We start from the raw sequence: 20271 nt of genomic DNA, 5'->3' as shown, positions 1-20271 counted from the left end.
TTCTGCCAACCATCCCGATGGTTATCTTTTGAAGATTTTTATACAACTCCCTCATACCCTTTCAAAGGGTGTCTTTCCATTATAACTTATCAAGACGAAATTGTGCGTTCTAATCACACTCCATCATTGACGTATTAATAAAATACTACATTTGTTAATTCCAAAGATGGAAAATGCAAGAATCGAAGAGCTTCCGTGCTCAGTTGACGGACTAACGAAGCTGACGCATTTGTCTCTAAGCAGATGCTCTCTGATAAAGGAACTTCCATGCTTACTCGGGGAATTAGGAGCATTGGTGGAGTTGCATTTGTCATCATCAAGTATAGTCAACCTGCCTGAAGAAACTGAGGGCGATTGGGATCGACTATACAAAGATAAGAATATTTCCAGACACCATCGGATTGGTCAAGATGCTCGAAGAATTGTATGCGGAGGGTTGTCTGTTCCTGAGGGGTCAGATCCCTGATGAAGATAGAAGTCTCTCCCGTTCGAGGATCTTGCACTTGTCATACACACGTATATGTGGATTCCCCAGCGGTCCAATGGAACTAGTCGAGGTCAAAGGAGAGAATGTCTCGAACTCAATAAGAAGAGAAGAAATCTAGAGAAAGGGAAAGACCAAAAAAGGAGCTTAGGTATGAGCGCCGCGAGGTGAAAAGGAAAGATCGAAAGAGGAGAGAATGTGTGTGTGAGACATTAAAAAAGATGAAAATAAATATATAAGAAAAACAACCAAACCACTAAACACCAATTCCACTTTTAGAAATCAAAAACCAAGCTGACACTCCTAAGAATCTGATCCAACTAGCCAGTTTGGTCCAATTTAGGCAATTTGCGGTTCAATTGATCCATCTTGCTCACCCCTAATCAGCTGTCTCACTTGTTAAGAAAATTATTAGGAAAGTCATAAGTCCATTACAATTTTGTCAATTCAATTTCTAAACCTATGCTAATTCAATTTATCCAGCCAAATTTGGCCAACTGGCACATACTTGTCCACATCAGTACTGGCTGATGTTAACGTGAATTACTTTTGATATTATTTTGTTTTTTTCGAATTTTTTATCATTGTTTTTCCTTTTCTTGTTCCTTTCCTCCTTTGGTTTTCTTCCCCGCAAAGGTCGATGAACATCGCCATGGCCTTGGAGGCCATAGGCAAAGGCGGCCTTGCCTATGGCTAGCGTTGTGGCCATATCTCAAATACAAAACTGACTAGATGTCTATTACAAAAAAACAAGTAATTGAACAAATAAATTAAATAGAATAACCAAATAAAATAGACATCAGCTTGACAAGATTTGGTTTATATGACCTATTTATCAACCACACTTGAGTAGCTCAAACATTCTCAACATTTTTCAAATCCAATCACATCTAATAACTCACGCAGTATACTCTCACAAGAACTATCAAAACAATCCCACAATAATGGGCAAAAACCCTTGTGCTCTGACTCTTATGACCAAAAGCTCCTACGCTCACTAATGGGGAAAAGCACAATTGCAAGGTGGAACGTATTTCAATAATTTCTTACTTGTTCAGGTGTCAAACTACAAATCCTATATAGATTTGATAAATCCACTTGCATTGGATTTGTTACGGCCTCAAATTCTAGAGTCTTGTTTTTACTCTTTTGCATTGATAGGGCACGACCGCGACTGATTTAGGCAACATGACATCTCGTTACACTATCCCTGATCAAGTTTTGTATTAGACAAACAAAAATGAGTCTTTTATCGTTCGCTTAAGGAGTAATGTTGGCTGGGATTAGATCTAGATTCTCGCCGCGTGGGACGATCGCAATCTGACATATCCAACAAGGCTCAAGACGTCATTTTGAGAAACTTTTAATTTTTTTTTTATCTATTTATTTTCCTTCATCTGTCTAGATTGTCGGCTAGTGAAGTCAAGCAGGCGTTAGCAATGGTGAGTGCCCCTCACTGGCCATAGGTGAGGGCAATACAGCCCCCACCAATGGCCAAAAAACTTCACCGGCCATAGGTGAGGGCTGCCCTCACCAATGGCCAACAAACTTCACCGGCCATCAACGAGGCCGTGGCAACTAGCAACTAGTGGAGAAGAAGATGAAAAAATCGAATAGAAAAAAGAAAAGAGGGGAAAAAAGGAAAATTCAGAAAATTAAAAAAATTCCAAAATGACATTGTTTTATTTGAGATCATCAACGTCAGCCATTAATCATGACTCTAATTAGAACACCACCATCAATGATTTCCGGCATAGATTGACCTGATGAACTATATGAAAACAATCAAAAGATTTGGAAAAGGTAAGACTAAATCGATAACCCTACAATAATTTATGACTTCTTGGATAAATTTTCCTTGTTATAAAAGGTCACCAACATACAGATATAAGGTGATTTTGATGTATGTAAAGTAATCACTAATGAATAAAACTACTTCATATATAACATTGAGAAAGATTTTGATGTACGTAAAGTAAGTAATCACTAATGAATAAAACTACTTCAAATATAACATTGAGAATATGCTCTCTCTCTCTCTCTCTCTCTCTCTCTCTCTCTCTCTCTCTCTCTCTCTCTCTCTCTCTCTCTCTCTACGCTTTGGAGCGACGTAGCCTCTCCATGTAACAACATTTTCTTCCTACTTGGATTCATTCCCTTCTAATATCTAAAGGTGACTAATAATTGACAGAGAATTTTGACTTTTGTTGCATGCTACTCTCCCTGAACAAAAGTCAAAAAGGTCACAAACGAAAAGGAACCAAAAGACTTCACATTTCGTGGTGTACAACTCTATCAGCTCTCAACATGGTAGGCATCTTCAATATATTTATTATACCATGCACTGCTTCTAATAAAATCTTGATTTTTGCACCGAAAGACAAGTGATCGTCAAGGAAGATTCCAAGGCCTAGTAAGATAAAATATGTAAGAGATTGCTAAAGCTGCGCCGAGTACTTATGCTCACTTGTACACTCTAGAAGACATGGAACCTATGATAAGTAATATAATATGCTGGTTACATAGTGGTGGATCATCTTTTGTTGGTTAAATAATGGAGAGAGTGGAAAAGAAAAGTGTAGGGGAGAGAAAAAGGAGTGAAGCAAAGGCAAAGGTAAAACCAGGAAATGAGGCAAAATGCTGGGAAAGTGGAGACAACGAGAGACAAACTGTCGAGGGCTTCAACCTTCTCGCATGCTTCTCCTTCAATCTTACACCCCAATTTCCTCCAAGAGACATGCCAACCTGTGGTTCCAGCAATTTCAGCCCACTTATCTTCTGTTCCTGATGGAACTTTTCTGTTTTTCTTTTGTTGTCTCAGAACAAAGTTCATTTTCTCTCTTTTGTTTCTTCTGATCTGTCTCGAATTTTCAACCTTCCCACATCATGCAAGCTTTGTTCCTCTATCTCAATTTATATAGATGGTTCTTAGGATCGTTATCAATTTATTGTTCCAACCAAACGCTTAGTATACTATGTTTATCATGTTTCACATCTCATTACTCTGCCATATGAAAGGATTGATAGGATCATGGACACCCAGCAACGGCTTCACTTTTTCATCCTTTCACCAGTATGGTGTATTAAAATTTAACTAATATACAAGGAAAAGGAAAATTTAGACCATAGACCTGAGTTGTCTTCTTTGATAACGATAAGGTTTTTTCACACTGAATTAGATTTACGCTAGAGTTAGTTCATACTTTCAAAATTTTAGACTAGTGTTTTAGTCATGAGTTCAATTCCTGCTGAAATGTGGACCTGTTCCACGCTTGTCCTCTCTTCACAAGATGTGATAAAGAAGCTTGCATTATTAGATTCATCTTGTGCATATATAAATATACATATAGTTGTCCCATTTGAAAAGACTTCGAAATTTGTCCAAAACCCTAAGATGTCTCCTTCAGTGCCCAGGTGGGGTTTTTCAGACATTCTTTCTCTTTCTTTCTTCTTTTGTAGAAGCAAAAGCCATCATCCACCTGCAACATCTTAGGGTTATGAGATAATGAACTGTTTTGCCTTTTACACTGAACCGGGTCATTTTTTTTTTTTTCGTCCAAAAGCTGCCAAGTTCTTCATTTTCGTTGTGCTTTGTGACTTAACAAAAATTCAAAAGATAAAGTTGACCTCCAATTTGAGATCGTCGAGTTGTTATAGGCAAAGCTTGAGAACTAAAGTTGAAGTGACTAAGCTCCAAGTGCACAAGAATGGCAGGAATACTAAAGCTCCATCAAATTATCATTATTGCAGAAAGTTGTATTAATTATGCATGTGGTGTTCATTGTTAAACCTAAGACATGGAATTCTGCCATCAGATGATTACTCATAATATATGCGTTATACTCCCATTTGCTCTGTCATTTTCCCAAAAGACATAAATACAGAAGTTTTTGTAATGTCTCTCCTTTTTGAATTGTGAAAAAGAGAAAACCCACTTTTTTATTCTAGAAAAAGCATTATCTTTGTCAGAGAGAATTTGGTGTTTGAAGGTGAGTTGCAACTGGCAATTTTTGTAGTTTTGTCGCAATGTGGCTAGGCACAAAAGCAGGTTTCATGGAGCAAAAGGAGACATTCGAATTTGCATTTATGGATCAAAGAGAAATGAATTCTATAATGAACTCAGATGATTACCCTTTATATTTCTTAAGTTGCGATTAGTCATTACGTTTATTAGTAATTAAGCCGATGCGGTAATGTGTTTTGTCTCCCATTTGTTAAGAGCTTACCTGCTACTTATTCTAACTTCACCGGATTCTTAAACCACTGTTAAATTTCCTAGAAATGCAAAAATAAAATATAATTAAATGCATTAAATTTACTTGAATTGATACGGCACATTATAATTAGTTCATGAAAAATGAGTACATACAACATAAACTCAATCTATAAATCAAGTGAGATTATACATTGGATCTCACTCCCAAGGACAAATTAAGTACGTATCATGTACAAAAATTGATTTTATTTATCATTTTTCAGTGATCAAATCGATGAATTTATGCAATATGTTTTCTTCATGAAATCGGAGAGGCTGACTGGATTTCCGGAATCACGCATCATGTATAGCCAGAAATTAATGATTCATAAAATTTTGATGTATGGGCCAAACTGATCATTGTTTTATCTATTGATTTCTTGACATAGTTAGACCAAGGTTAGTAGGTCACTTTTCATTGATCTACCCTCCAGTGTGATCCAGATAACATAGTCAAGCAATTAAATATATGGAATTGCCCTCTTCCTGAACAGCTTAATGCAAAGCGTTTATTTGAGTTTATAAAATTAGCCTAGCTCACAATCCCCAACTCAATCCCATTTCAATGGTTAACAATTTAAAAAAGTGCAGAAGACAGATACAAGTGGGGTTCATGACCCTCATGGAATCTCTAGCCTCTCTCTTCTCTTTATATTCGCAAACCCCTCTTTTCTTTCATTCACAATAAGACCTTGAAAACATTGCAGATCAGCCATTCTCAAAGCTACAATTTCCATGGCCACCCCCATGAGAGCCATCATTTGGGTGTCTCAATTAGAAGGACAATCATTGTACGACCGAAAACATTGCAACCTCCAAAGCTCCTCAATCTCTCTAACCTGGACAGACAGTGTCCAGCTCTCATGTACTTGGTCTTCTTTTATAAACCACATCTCAATAGTAACTTTTCCAAGAATGAAATTTCACTTGGTCTTGTGTTTGATAGCTTAAGATTTGACCTAGAAGAGACATTATCAGTGTGGTATCCAGCTGCTGGTAGGCTCAGCTTGAACCCAGAAGATGGGAAGCTCAATCTTTGGTGCAACAATGAAGGTGTGGTTTTAGCTGAAGCTGTCGCTCAAGTGAAGGTTTCAGATCTTGGAGATCTATCACAATACAATGAGTTCTTTGAGAAGTTGGTCTACAAGCCTGACTTTGATGGGGACTTGTCCAAGATGCCTCTAGTTGTTGCTCAGGTGAGTATTAAATCTTTTGAGCTTCAGCAGACCAATGTATTAGAATTCTCTCTCAACGTTGATATCTTCCTTAGCAAGGTCAGGTCACCATACAAAAGATTTAGATGTCGATTAATAATGTCACATTCATTAGGGTATCAATGTAATTACTGTTGTATTTAATCACAACAAATACAGACATGTAAGGGCTTTGAAGTGTATATAGATGAGGTTTGATTAGATCAAATGTATAAACGGTCCAACAGTTTGATTTAGTGTGCTGTTTAGAGTAAGTGTAGGAGCAGACTGAGAAATGAACCATGGTTTATGCAGGTAACTCTATTTGAATGCGGAGGCTATTCCATAGGAATGGGTACAAGCCACTCATTATTTGACGGACCTGCCGCATACGACTTTCTTCATGCCTGGTCTTCAAATTCTGCAGTTACCAAAGAAAAGGGATATCGTCTTGAGATTAATATGCCGGTGCATGACCGAGGTAGGCTATTGCTTCTGAATCCTCAGAAACAAGTGGCAATCGCTAACCCAGTGAAAAGTGCTGCTGCTATAGATCATTTATATCAATTGATAATGCAATCAGCCGTGAATCAGAACATCTTGTCTGATGTGAAGAGTTCGAGTTTGGTTCCCAAGACTTTTGATTTGAGCGGGGAGTTCATAGAAAGCATAAAAGGGGAGTTGTGCAAGGGGATGAATGGCAGCTTCTCATGTTCAACCTTTGAGGCGGTTTCAGCTCACCTGTGGAAGGTCGATTTTCCTTAATTCCTGATTTTTAGACCTTATGTACATTTTTGCTGCTGATCATTTTGTTGTTGTTCTTATATGTGAGTTCTCAGCACAACTTATCATGGAGTTAGGGCTACAGAGAACAAATAGAAATAGCGTTTGTTCATCCTACAATAAATGGATCCTTTAGGCTCCATTTTTTTTCAAGAAAAATAAATGATATGCAAAACACTTTACTTATAATAATTACTTGTATGGTTTACAATAATAACCACAAAAAAGTTTAAATATAAATTGTTATTGATAATAAAAATATTTTCTATTAACTACTTACTTTAAGCTATACAATTTATCATTTTTAGGAAAGTGCTTTACAAATCTTTAATTTTTCACGAAACAAATAAAACATATAATATCTATGTTAGTTACCAATAGCTAACTGTTACATCTTGTTATTCTACAAATTAGACTATCAATTTTCATTTGAGTTACCAACATTAACTATTTTTCTTAGTTACCAACTTTCATATTCATTTACCAATTTTATTTACCTTGGTAAGCAACCCCTTAAATTTATGAACTGTTTAGAGACTACCAACCTAAATTAGCATGATTCACCCACTTCTCCCATTAAATAAACACCTAGTATTGGGCTATTAACTCTCATTTGAGTTACTTACCGATATTTATTTGGTATTGTTTATTTTGCAAACTTTTTCAATTGCTTTCAAATTTTTATTTCCATTTCTTAGCAACTCCTTAAGTTAAACCAACTCTTTCAAAAGTAATCAACCTTTAGTCACTAACTAATTTTGGGGTACCAACCCTCAATTGAATTGCTTAACAATTTTATTTTTCTTTTATTTACCAAATTGTAGAAAATAAGTAGTTGTGAAATAAGTAATTCAAATGAGGATTGGTAATCCAAAAATAGTTGAGAATTTAATTGAAAAAATTGGCAAATCGGTCTGATAAAAAATTGGTAAATATATGTAGTTGGTAAATTAAGGCGTTAATAGGAAAGACAGATAAAAAAACTAGTAAAATATAAGAAAAGTTAACAATTTGTAATCTGTCATAAAGGGTAAGTAATTTAATAAAAGTCCCAATAAGTAACGAAGAAATTACCAGAAATTAAGTAACTGGTAACTTTTTTTAACAACAGTTTTTTGACATTTATCAATTCTTTCTTAAAAGTACTGATACGAAAAAAGAATCCATTGTTTCTTTATATAAAAAAAAAAATAAAAAAGTAGAATTGTCCTATTTTCGTGTTCCAACATCCATCTCTAAGTTTATATGGATTGTCGCACTTCAGGCAAGGACCAAGGCTTTTGGACTACACAAAGGAACACTGGTGTGCCTCCAATTTGCAGTGGACACAAGGAATAGGCTGTCGCCTCCGCTCCCGAAGGGTTTCAGCGGCAATGCATACGTGCTCGCCTCGGTGGCGTTAACGGCCGGAGAACTGATGGAATCGAGCCATGCAGACATAATCAAGAAGATAAAGAGGCCAAAAGATCTGTGAATGATGAATACGTGACGGCGTACATGAAAGCACTCGAAGGGCCACCAGCTTCCTTGCCTCCATTGAAGGAGCTGACCCTTGTGTCTGACTGGACCAGAATGCCATTCCACAAGGTTGGTTTCCTCAGTGAAGAAGCAGCCTATGTTTCCCCTTTGGTCCCTCCAATCCCACAAGTTGCTTACTTGATGCAAAACCCTAGTGATGATCACCTAGGGATTCATGTGAGGCTAGGTTTGCCCCCGGGAATCTTAAGTGCTTTCCCCGGATACTTCCTCTCGGTAAACCTATAAAACAGGTTGGCACCGGCAAATCAAGGAATCAATTGAGTTTCGTGATTAAGTTGTCATGCATCATGTAGTCAAGTGGAAGAGGAGTTGGATTCTCAATAGATTGAGTACTCTTAAAAGTTAATTATGTTTCTTATATCTAATGAAATGGATCTACAAAACATTGAGATCCTATCAAGTACTTGATTCAATGTGACAAGAAAGGAGGGCTCAATGTTTTAATCGTACTATTGGATTGTGAGTTCGAACTTCCCACTCTGTAATTAGATCCCTAAGAAATAAACCTAGCATGTGATTCAATTTAAATCACCCTTATTATCAAACGTCATCCCTAGAAATCTAGCAATTATAATGATTATACACCTAAAATAGAGATGCGATCAGATCAGCAAAAAGATGATCGATTAGTTCAAAAGAAATGCTTGGCTTTGGTGACTATATACCTATTATAAAAATAAAAATAAAAACAGTTTTTTTTTTTTTTTTCTTTTTATTGGTCTGAAGTTCAGGAGTTAAAAAAATATATAATTTCCCAGCAAAATGAATACCACTTTGCCTAAAGTGAACATACGAGGCTGAAGGCCCAAAATGAAACAGGGTTAACATCGTGTCATGGGCCATTCTCTGACATGGACGGACCTCGCACAGGCCATATTATCAATTTTTTTTTTTTTTTGGGTAAAAACACAGGCCATATTATCATTTTGCATTGCAAGTTTTAAGAAAACAAAACTGATCAAAGCATTCCCAAAACTACGAAAAATATCCAAAATCCCGGTCACTGTCCAAATCCTGCAAATAATGTTGGAAAAAGTCCTTCAAAAAGCTTGCTTCTATTTCTTTTCCTTGTCTCACCTTGCTTAGAAAGCTCTCTTTTATTCACTTTATCATTGAGTTCACTTTACCAGCTTGGTAACAACAAGAAAAATGCATTGAACTTACGTATATAAACTTAGATCGAATCATGTGCTAAGCTGGATGTCGCTTATCCCGTGCACAAAGTATACACGTGACCCAATCCACAGTTCATTTTTACTAGACTTATGTTGTTGTCTAGAGGCCTTATCCGAAAAGATGTATGAGCAAACGAAATATCCTTACATCTGAACCTTTAATTTTTCATCATTGGAGTCATTTTCACATCAATAGTCATTGCTTTCCAGCTTCTCGTCAACCTATTTCTCCTTATAAATATCAACCTGTTCTTCATTGTTCAATTTAACAAATGAAACATGCTCTTCTTTTACATTTTCTATTGATACTACAATTCTCGATGTTCTTGTTTTGACTAAATATTGAAATATACACTAATTGAAAGGTCTATTGAGTCTTATAGGATAACCACGCACCTACCCTTTGAACTCTTTGAAGAGAGAAAATTATCATTTAAAACAATGCTTGTATACCTTAAACAATCTTCATTAATCATAGAAAAGGTGGTTCTCAAAATATTTCACAACAACCAATAGACACATTTTCAAATTTTCGCTTTGTCTATAAATCACAAGAAAACTTGTTTTACTTGTGGCACGATAATCAATTATGGTTAAAATCAATAGTCCTCATTTACCATCCGTGAGCAAGCTTTATCAATGATAAGAGAAAAAGTAATAATTGGAAATTCGAAGCAGTAGATGTCTCAACTTTATTAGCATTTACAATGTGCTCTCTGATTTAAGGAAATCTTTAAAGCCAAATTGCTCCCATCAGAGGCTGCCATCTACTTTTGCTTTTGCTTCCAATTCATCACTAACCAAGCTAAGAAAAGCATATGCAAATACATTTAACTTCGTCAAGAAGAAATCAGAAGCAAGTGGCTTTGCTGTTCACTTTGGAATAAGGTTACTAATTTATAAAAGGCTTTACCATAGACAGAAATAGAATCTGCCTTTTGTCGTTGAAAGTGGAATTTCTCTTTTTATCTATTTTATCTCATATGATGTACATTATTTTTTCTTCAAGCAAATTTTACTACACTAATTGTACATGATAGAGATCTTGCTGAAAAAAGGTAGCTGATAAGCCTGATATGCACCATGGAGACATGAAATGGATTTACTTAAGTAGTGGAAAAAGTTCATCTGACAGTGGTGACAGATCAAAGGAAGGGCCTAGCAACTGGCAATGCAATCGCCCTCCTTGGCCACTCGATATTATGTGCATGTAATTTGTATCAAATGTATATAATATCCTATAACATTGAATTATATATATATTTAATCAATCACTATATGAAGGGCTTCAATTCAATCAACACTCTATCCGAAAACAATCCTTTCATGTTTCTTCACAAGTTAGCATGCGGTGGCTCATCTATGCATTTTTGCTGAAAATCCACATAATTGAGCAAAATTAATGTTATCACTCAAAACAGAAGAAGGGAAATTTCAAATAGGGCCCTCAAATGGGACCTTAGAAATGTCTTCAAAGTGGATTGTGTCTCAAATTAAGCACTGAAGCTGGCAATTTTGTCTCAAAACACACCCCCCCCCGACCCATCAACCCTGCCAATCTTCACCAATAGGCATCTCACATGCCACTTTCTAAGCCATGGTAGGGGCATTTTCGTCTAGGAGCATTTATCTGTTTTCTTTCTTTTCTTTTTCTTTCTTATTTTCTCTCATTTTCTTCCTCATTCCGCACTTTGCCAGCCCATTTCCAGTACTTGATTTCGCTCGACGTGAGGAAGTCGCGCAATAAATCTTATGTACCAGCATCACCTACAACTACTCCCTATCCTACGCTAGCTCGACGATGCTAATGGCTGTTCTCTCTCTTCTCACTCGCGGTCGTGGCCGCCATATCTCTGAGCTTTCAACCATGGTCGCTCTAGCTTCAAACTCGCAGCCATTGCCATTTTCTCTTTTTAGCTTGCAATCATGGCTACCAGATCTTTGATCTTCAAATTATGGCAGCTCAAACTTCGAGCTCACAGCTATGGTTGCTCCCTCTCTCCTCACGCACTGCCCTCTCCAGCTCTTTTCACTCGTGTCCATGGTCACTCAATCTCCAAGCCCTCGGTCATGGCCATGGCCACTCGAGAGCTTCGACATCTCACAGCCAAATATTGAGCGAATTGACTAAGCTAAGCCCCAATCTCGGGGCCATGGAGGTGGCCGACCTCACGTAATCACAAATTTATGCCCGTGCAAGGCTTGTGATCTTTGACCGCGGCCACGACTTTCATAGACATAACAAAGGAGTAGATGCACATAAGGAAGGGCAAAAAGGGAAAAAAATGCTTTGGATAAACATTGGCACCAACCATAACTTGAAAAGAAACACATGAGATGCACATTAGTGTATTTTGGAAATTAAACCACCTATTTTAGAATCTTATTTGAGATAAGATTCACTCTAAAAAATTTCTAAGAAAACAATCCAACTTTAGAGTTATATTTGAAATATTTCCACAAAATGATACATTAGATACGAGATCGAAGCATAAATTAATCAGACTGTTACCATTTTTCAATGCTTAAATAGGAAGACAATTTTAATCAAATATCTCTCAATCTAATTGGAGTTATATGATGCCCTTGGACAAGCCAAATCTATAGAGCCCACGAAAAATCTCAAGATTAGATCACATTGGCGATCCCAAAAACCACACCTAGAGCGGGTCAACATTCCATGGGACTTGCCAACTTGCAATGCCACTTTTCTTTAGTAGGTGAATTTCAGCAGACCATGCAGCCCAAGGACCAGGCCGCCCGGCATGGGAATAAATGATGTTAGCTCCACCGCGGTCCCTCCCACCCCGCCATCCTCCGACACGCACGGCACCTTTTATTTATTCCTCCCTTGTCGCCTTTCGATACACGTCCACATCATGCTGCTCCCCACATGCTCAATTTCATCCATTTTTTTTTATACTTTAATTTAATTTATCTACTATTTAATTTAATTTTATTGATTTATTCACTATTTAATTTTCTTGGGCTTTGCCCATCTCTCCCCCACTGAATGGACCAGAAGAACGCTAGCTTTAAAATATTAATTGGAACATGAAATTTTATGCGCATGGGCACGGTCGCTCCCCCCCAGCCACATTCGTTACTTACCAGTCTGCATCAGACATATAAAAACTATTGTCCTTTTGGATTCGTGACCCCGTCTAGGGGGTTGTATTATTACAATCTCTTCTTCGAACGCATGTGGTGCTCTTAGATTTTGACCGGTTTCTACGCCAAGTCTTCCAATTTGAAATATATTATATTGGACCTTTCTCTAAACCCATTTTATTTGATGGTTTGGAAAAACTAATTGAGTAGTGGCTACTATACATGCATGGCGTATAGGATGGACAATCGGATAATGTAACTTATTTGATAACTTCTAACGCATGGGATTATTGTCCAAGAGTCCTGAACTTGTTCTACAGCGGCTGATTTAGTGATAAATTATCTAATCTAACTTTTTTTTTTTTTTGCAAAATTGATTAATTTAATTCTAAATTTTTTGATAAATTTTCAATATAGTCATTTCTAGTCAATTTTGGCCATAATCACTTACATGAACATTAACCGTCTTACATAACACAACCAGTATTAAGCGTGAAAGATTTTTGCAACATTTTTTTAAAGATTTTCTAAATAAGTTCTTCATTTCATTTTTGTTTCCTTTCCTTTCCTTTTTTTTTTCCTTTTTCTTTTTATTTCCTATTTTCACTAGTTGTCAAGCCCTCAACGATGGCCGATAGAGATTACCAGCCATAGGCGAGGACCCGATGACCTACAAATAGAAATAAGAAAAAAAAAAGAAATACAAGAAAAGTTAAAAGGGAAATATTCAGAAAAAATTAAAAAAAAATTGTAAAAATTATTCATATTAGCATTAGTTATGTCGAGTAAGATGATTGACATCGACTAGACCACCACGTCAGACATTTATAGGTAGAATTGATCGGAAAAAAAAGACTATATTAAAAAATTATTAAAATTTTAGAATTAAATTAATCAAATTGAAATCGTTATACAATAAATTTAAGACTTTTAGAATAATTTTTTCCTCGCATGTGCATATCACCTCTTTAATAGTTTTTTTTTTTTCTTTTAGGGGTGATATGTGCATTAAAAAAGATCATGGAAGTTGAATGGGACTAAAAGTGGTTTCTCATTGGGAGTGGGAGTAGGACTCCCACTCTTGTAGTGCATTGCTGCATTGGCGCAGAATCTTGGGTGGAGAAAGCCCGTCAAAACCTAAATGCACTCCTACTCCCTCCCCAAGTCCTACATAAGTCAACGGGACTTTGCTTAATTAAAGAATTATAACCATTAATTAGTAGAAGAACAGTCCAATCCAATATATGTCCATCCAATGTAGTGTCCATTCTTCCCTCTCATTACCTAACTCCAAAAGATTGGCTATCTAACCCTCGTGTCTAGTTTGACTATTTTCCATTTCTCATTCCCAAAGTCACCCAAGTCAACTGGCTGCTTGGTGAAAAAATAAGGTTAATTGTCGCAACAAGTTATAACGTGTCATTTGTATGTAAGCAATGACATTGATATTTTAATTGTGGAGAAGTTGGGTAAGTTACTACTCCCTCAATATAGATATTGTAATCAACTATCGCTGTCATCGTCGATTCTCGATGGTAATGTGAATAATTGCAATAACCTAAGTTAGTAGAATTTTCAATCAGTAGCCAAATAAAGCTCATGAGATTAGCTTAAATATACAAGAAACTTACATGCATATGGAATTAGACAGCGAATACTGTTGTCAATTATCCCATGTAACCCAATCTAATCAGCCCGACCATTGTTGGTGTCTCATTTATAGACGGTCAAATTTCCATTAAAAAGAAAAATCATATAGAAGCTCGTATCTCCTATCAAAGTGAACAGCAACCGACGGATATCCTTCTCATGCACAAAAGATATCACTTTGTAATAGATTTCGTAGTTCCCTACTAATCATGACTACTGAATACGAAATTTAAAGAAGCTGTCTTGTCTCGCGACAAGGACGAAGAGATGCCATTGCGGATCGGTAAGAAAAAGAAGAGTCAATACCCTCCTTCTCCTCATTGACACGACACACAGTCCTTTTGAATTTATTTGTCCGAAAATTTCTCGAGCTCGAGTGGAAAACTCTCTGAGCTATTTTCTTGGTAAACATCTATTTATTGTCCCCCCACAACAACCAAAAAAAAAAAGGGAAAATTATGTATTCTAAAATTTCTCCTAATTTTTTTTTCAAGTTCAGCTAGAAATGGCAAGAGGATTCTCCCCAGCAAAGACCAACCCAAAGAGGCGAAAAGGGTAAAAAAATCCGAAACGAGGAAAATCGATCTGGGGGGGAAGAATACGGGGCCCGAGGATATCCGGATCCGTCCAAGACGCTGTCGGCCGCCGATGGAAACTACAGAACCAACCCCGATTCCTTCCTCCCTCCCTCCTTACGAGGATTCTCTCTTCCCCAAAAAATTCAAACATTTTCCCGTTCCCTTATCTCGACGCCCTCCTGCTGAAATTCTCCTCCTCCTGCGGCGTTCCCAATCCCGGGTCATCATTGCTGCTGCTGCAGCTGGTGCTGCTGTTGCTGCTGTTGCTGTTGCTTTTGCTGTTGTTGTTGTTGTGTTTTACCGTCTGCAATATAATAAGGCTCCCCACCACCACGCCCCCACGCCCCTGCACGCGCAATCACTTCTTTTGGATCCCCACTTTCTCTCTGCTTTTCCCTCCCTCCCTCCCTCCTTGCCCTGTCTGCCTTCCCTCCGTCGCTAATTTTGCTCCCGTCTCGTCTTGTGGGAGTCTTGTGGAGGTTGCGCTTTTTTTCCTTTTTTTTTTTGCCGGAGATGTTGTGTAACATGGTGACGGTGACCCGGAAGAAGAGGAACGGGTCCTTCCTGGTTTACTTGAACGTGTACGATTTGACCCCGATCAACGGGTACGCCTATTGGCTCGGGCTCGGGGTGTATCACTCCGGCGTGCAAGGTATAAGATTTGAGCTTTGGTTGTGGGATTTGGGTTCTCGTTCCGTGTTGGGTTTGTGGGTCGTTGGGGATACCGACGGTGCAAGTGAACTGGAAGGTGGAATTGGGTTCTCGTGGGTGATCCAATTTGTGGGTTTTCGAGTTTGGGCGGATTCGTGTCGGCTGAACGGGAAGAAAATGCTTGAGCTTAAGCAGCAGCTGGTTCTTGTCGGCGCTCTTCGTGATCTGAGGCGTATTGGGGGAGACGAAGGCAACTCGCGGTAGCTAGTGATTGGCCAAATTGTCCATCTTCTTTTTTGAGCAGCTAGCTTAGTGTAATTGAAGGCAGATATACTTAGAATGATATTTTGTTAGTGCATTTTTGCATACCCTGTTGAAACATAGGCTGGAGTTGCGTTGTGATGTATAATTATGTTTTGTTTAGTACATTTCGCATACCCTGTTGAATCGTTGGCTGGACTTGCCTTTGCATACCCTGTTGAATCGTAGGTTGGAGTTGCATTATGATTGGGCCGATGACAGGAGTTGAAGACGAGGATCTGCACTTGCTCTATTTGGTTACCCTGGAAACTGGAGGAAACGCAGTGTGAAGTGGTTGAATTTGCTGAAGCTGTTGCTGCTGTTACCATCGACCCTAACCTAATTTAGCAGACTTGGTCTTTGGTTTCTTGGACTTTCTGAGACTCGACTGGAGATTTTAATGACTAGTACAACGTAAAGCTTCGTTAGGTTGGGTTAGTTGAGAGGGAGAAATTAATTCGTACTGTTTGAAGCTAGAGTCGATCGATACTCTGATTAGCTTATCTTAATTTTATTTTTCTTTCCTTCACGAGGATTGCATACTATTATATGAATAGTATACTGCTTCTGACTTTCTGTGTTTACGTGTACTTGAATGTCTATGAAGTTGTGCTGTTTCCAGTTAAGGATATTTGTCTTTGTTATGTTCCATTTGCAGTACACAATGTTGAATATGGTTTTGGAGCACATGAACATGCAACAACGGGAATATTTGAAGTTGAACCAAAGCACTGTCCTGGTTTCACCTTCAGAAAATCAATTTTGATTGGAAAGACAGACTTAGGCCCCAAAGAAGTCCGCTCGTTTATGGAGAAACTAGCTGAAGCGTACTCTGGAAACACATACCATCTTATTACAAAAAATTGCAATCACTTCTGCAACGACGTGTGCAATAGATTGACAGGGAAACCGATCCCTCGTTGGGTCAATCGACTGGCTCGACTTGGTAAGATATGATACAATTATAAATGTCATTTCATTATTTGTCCTGCCTGCCACAGTTCTAGTTCCTTCGTATTCATTGTAAAATGATAATATTTTGCTTGTGTTTTCTTATAACTCATTTACACATTGGGAAACATATGGTACTGAGATCTTAGACTGCAATGCAGTTTGCTGAAATCCTTTTACTACCATATGGGACCAGCATCCTTCAACCATCCAATCCCTCGCATTTACTTCATATTCCACTGATTTCTGGAAGTGCCACGAGTTTACTTCTTGATATATTTGACAATAGGATCTCCACAGCAGTTACTATATTTCCAGATCCATTAGCAGCCTAGGCTTTAGTTCACTGATTTCACAACTTTTCCTTCAAATCATTGGCCTTAAGGCATCAGGGTGAGTATTGCTAGCCTCTTGTCAAGAAGTAGAAGTACAGCCTTGCGTCGCTAAGCTAGGTACCCTTTTTTAGTTGAGTCTTTATAATAGTAAATTTGCCATCCTTGTCACCTGCTTCCATTGCATGGTGACTGTTATGAAGTACCCGATGCTACTTAGCCTATGGAATTCTGTATTTGCACCATGAATTATCTTAATTACTACATCTACCATGCACAATCAAGCTATATAGGGTATTTTTATAGCTAATTGGGAAGAAAATACAGAAAATTGCAGGTGAAACAGATTATCTTAAAGTGCTCTTGGTAAATGCTTCATCTTTGACAGGGAAATACCAATCGAAATGATCCTGCCTTCTTTTACCAGCTAAAGGATCTGAATATGTTGAGGATCCCCATCTTGAATCTCCTTTTACATACCAGCCAATCTAGTTGCAAGAGAGAAGATGCTTCTTGTTTTCTAGTCATGTCAGATGCATTGTCTAAGTATCTGATTTGCACGGTGTAGAACCAATGCGGCTGGCCTATATGCCATGTTGTCATGGCTTGATGAATGCCGGGTGACTACCTGTATGTTCTGAGACCTTGTTTTGTTTAGACGGAGAGAGATAGAGGGTCAGAGAAATTGTCTGATCTTATTGAGTAGGGGTTGAGATGTCTTAATTTTTGCTTGATTTTATTGTTGTATAACACAATAAAAAAAGTGACTGTGCTTTGGTTTATTTGGATGATTAGGTTTCTTCTGCAATTGCGTGCTTCCTGCTGGATTAAACGAGACAAAGGTTCGGCAAATCAGATCAGAGGACCAAGTGATCCTTGAAGGAGAGAAGAAGAAACTGAGAAGCCAATCGAGCAGGTTCCCCTCTTCCAGTCGTTCAGCTGATACGCCATCATCTCGCCATCTGCGTTCTGCTAGCAAAAACAGTAGGCCGAGACACTGTCTTCCTCCAAGTTCTTCTTTGATCCATTCTACTTCTTCACCTGCAACTCTAGCAGTAAAGCTTCAATAAGAGAGAAGCACTCTTAATCTAGGGCCTTAGAATCATCACCGCAGAAGGGAAAAGGGAAGATTGCAAAAAAATTTCTGATGAAGTTCTTCCCCGTCTCCCTTTATCCTGGTGAACCTGCTGATTTGTGCTTTAGGGTTGTGGATGAGCTAAGGCATATTTTCCCATGTAAAATGTTTTCCTTTTATCAGCTTATTTGATTGACAAGTGATCGAATGTTTCATAGTGAGGAATGATGTTCTTCCTTTTCCTTTTCCTGTACATTAATCATTATGCAAAAAACTTTGCTCCTACGAATCTCAGCTCAGATGCTTTGTCGTAAGCATGATGGGTTTTAGGATCCGCAGAATGTGGCCTTCAGACTGATCGAGGTGTGCCGTTGGAGACATTCACAAGATGATTAGAGGGCCCAAGTGTTCCCAAGCACTACCATTTTCCAGGCTGAAGTTGATGCCCTGTGAGATAATTGAATATGAAAGCATGAGCCCACTACATCACACTAGTTGTTGTGCCTCAATCTTCGGTTGAATCCACTCCCCCCTAAAGTCTGGTTTAACAATGCGAAAGCTTTCACATCAGGCATTGGATGCTTGTCATCAGATTTCAAGATCATGGAACTGTCCTGTGCTTGCATGTGCCATGTTTTAACCTGCACAGCACGCCTCTTCTGAGAATTCAATTCATTTAACCTCAATCCTAGATCTGCAGAGTCCCTATTTCTCCTTTTTACCATATCAAGCCTCAGCACTATATTCACTATGCATGTGTGATGTTTGCTGTCAATAGAAGCTTTCTTTATTTTTTACTCTTTTTTATATATTGTTCAGTTGGGTCTCTGTCTTTAAGTTGTGATCCTGCTGGTGGAGTTGCTTATTGGCCCTAATAATGGTGGTTGGAGTCTTGCTCATATCACCGTTTTGGAAGTACTCGACCAGAGAGAACCTGCTTGCAATGAAAGCTCATGATATTCCTGAACTTTATTCGTTATGTCGGGCACAAAACTTAAATTAGAAGTTTATGTTGGCTCATCTTTTTGTACTGTGCATTGACTTTGTCCCGTAAATTTAGCAATTACACCCCTTTTCATGATGCCTAGCAATATGAAAAGTACAAATTAAAAAAAAAATTGAGACAATATATATCACAAGCACAAGATATGCAAGAGCACGAGATATGCAAGGTTTGATACTTGTTTACAAAGCGAGATGAAAATTCAAGTGAGTTATCTATACACCATATGTTCATGTGTACAAAGATGGTCGGTTGGCTTGAGATCTTGTGCGATCTTGTTGCACTGTAGCAAGTACCTCTAATGAATTTTAATATTTCTGGGTTTATATAATACTTTGCATTTGCACAAGTTAATGCTGATTATGAATTCAGTACGGCCCCAATACAAATGCCTAACTAGCTTAATGCTGCCTCCCGAACCATAGCCAACTCGACATCACCTTTTGACTACTGAATTTTTCATTCTCTGTTGCGGCTCTATGGCCCGTCAAACTTGATTTTTCAGTGGCAAAAGACGCGAGATCCAAACCCACCACCCTTATTCCGGTCATAAATTGCATCCTTTTAAAGCCTGAAAAGCGCAGTACCCAGAAGATTACAGGAAACTTACAAGTCACAGTCACAATAAGATTTTGCAAAGGGCGTGGAACTTTGACTCCTTGGAAACGTACGTACGGGCAAAGTCTTCTCATTTTGACTCGTTCAATCTGTACACACAGACTTCACGGGGCACACGTAGTCCATTGTCATTCCAACCACACGACTTTTCCACCATGTGAACGGTTCAGCTCATCTTCGTGGAAAATGAGGAGCACATCAGCAGGATCTAGGAGGAGTTATTTATGTTGCCGGAGGCTTTACTTCATTTTTGTCAATGGATTGTAGCTGGACCTTGATATTTAATGATGGGAATTAGTTTCCACAACTCAAAAGTTTTTGAGAAAATTACTCAATCAATTCAATCTAAATTTTTCAGTTTTCTCAATTTTTTTCTAAATATTTACATGGAATTTTAATATAATCCTTCCAATCAATTTTTCTTTAAAAAAATTACTGACATAACAGTTTAGTTATTGACATCTATCTTATTTGGCACATTGTTACGTCAATTATTTCAGACGAAAATTGACCGAAATGACTACATTTGAATTTCGCACAAAATTTTAATACTAAATCAACAAAATAAAAGAA

At 37.9% G+C, this 20271-nt stretch overlaps 2 protein-coding genes across 2 annotated transcripts; both read left to right on the top strand.

The window, feature by feature from the left end:
• Positions 1-166: 166 nt before the first annotated feature.
• Positions 167-8679, top strand: LOC104422919 (brassinosteroid-related acyltransferase 1). The gene is given in 5 exon segments (XM_039300066.1): positions 167-424; positions 5375-5935; positions 6248-6682; positions 7980-8169; positions 8172-8679. Coding segments are annotated over 5 exon segments (1752 nt in total). The 3' UTR covers positions 8480-8679.
• A 6065-nt stretch (positions 8680-14744) lies between these two features.
• On the top strand, positions 14745-18362 carry LOC104422918 (deSI-like protein At4g17486). Its single transcript, XM_039300755.1, has 3 exons — positions 14745-15420; positions 16378-16665; positions 17798-18362. Exons 1-3 carry the CDS (start codon positions 15282-15284, stop codon positions 18070-18072), a joined length of 702 nt encoding a protein of 233 aa, XP_039156689.1. The 5' UTR covers positions 14745-15281; the 3' UTR covers positions 18073-18362.
• The last annotated feature ends 1909 nt before the right edge of the window (positions 18363-20271 follow it).

This window comes from Eucalyptus grandis, chromosome 8, assembly GCF_016545825.1.
Source record: "Eucalyptus grandis isolate ANBG69807.140 chromosome 8, ASM1654582v1, whole genome shotgun sequence".
Classification (NCBI taxonomy): domain Eukaryota; kingdom Viridiplantae; phylum Streptophyta; class Magnoliopsida; order Myrtales; family Myrtaceae; genus Eucalyptus; species Eucalyptus grandis.
The sequence above is the reverse complement of the archived record's forward strand: the minus strand, read 5'-3'. Positions and strand labels throughout refer to the sequence as shown.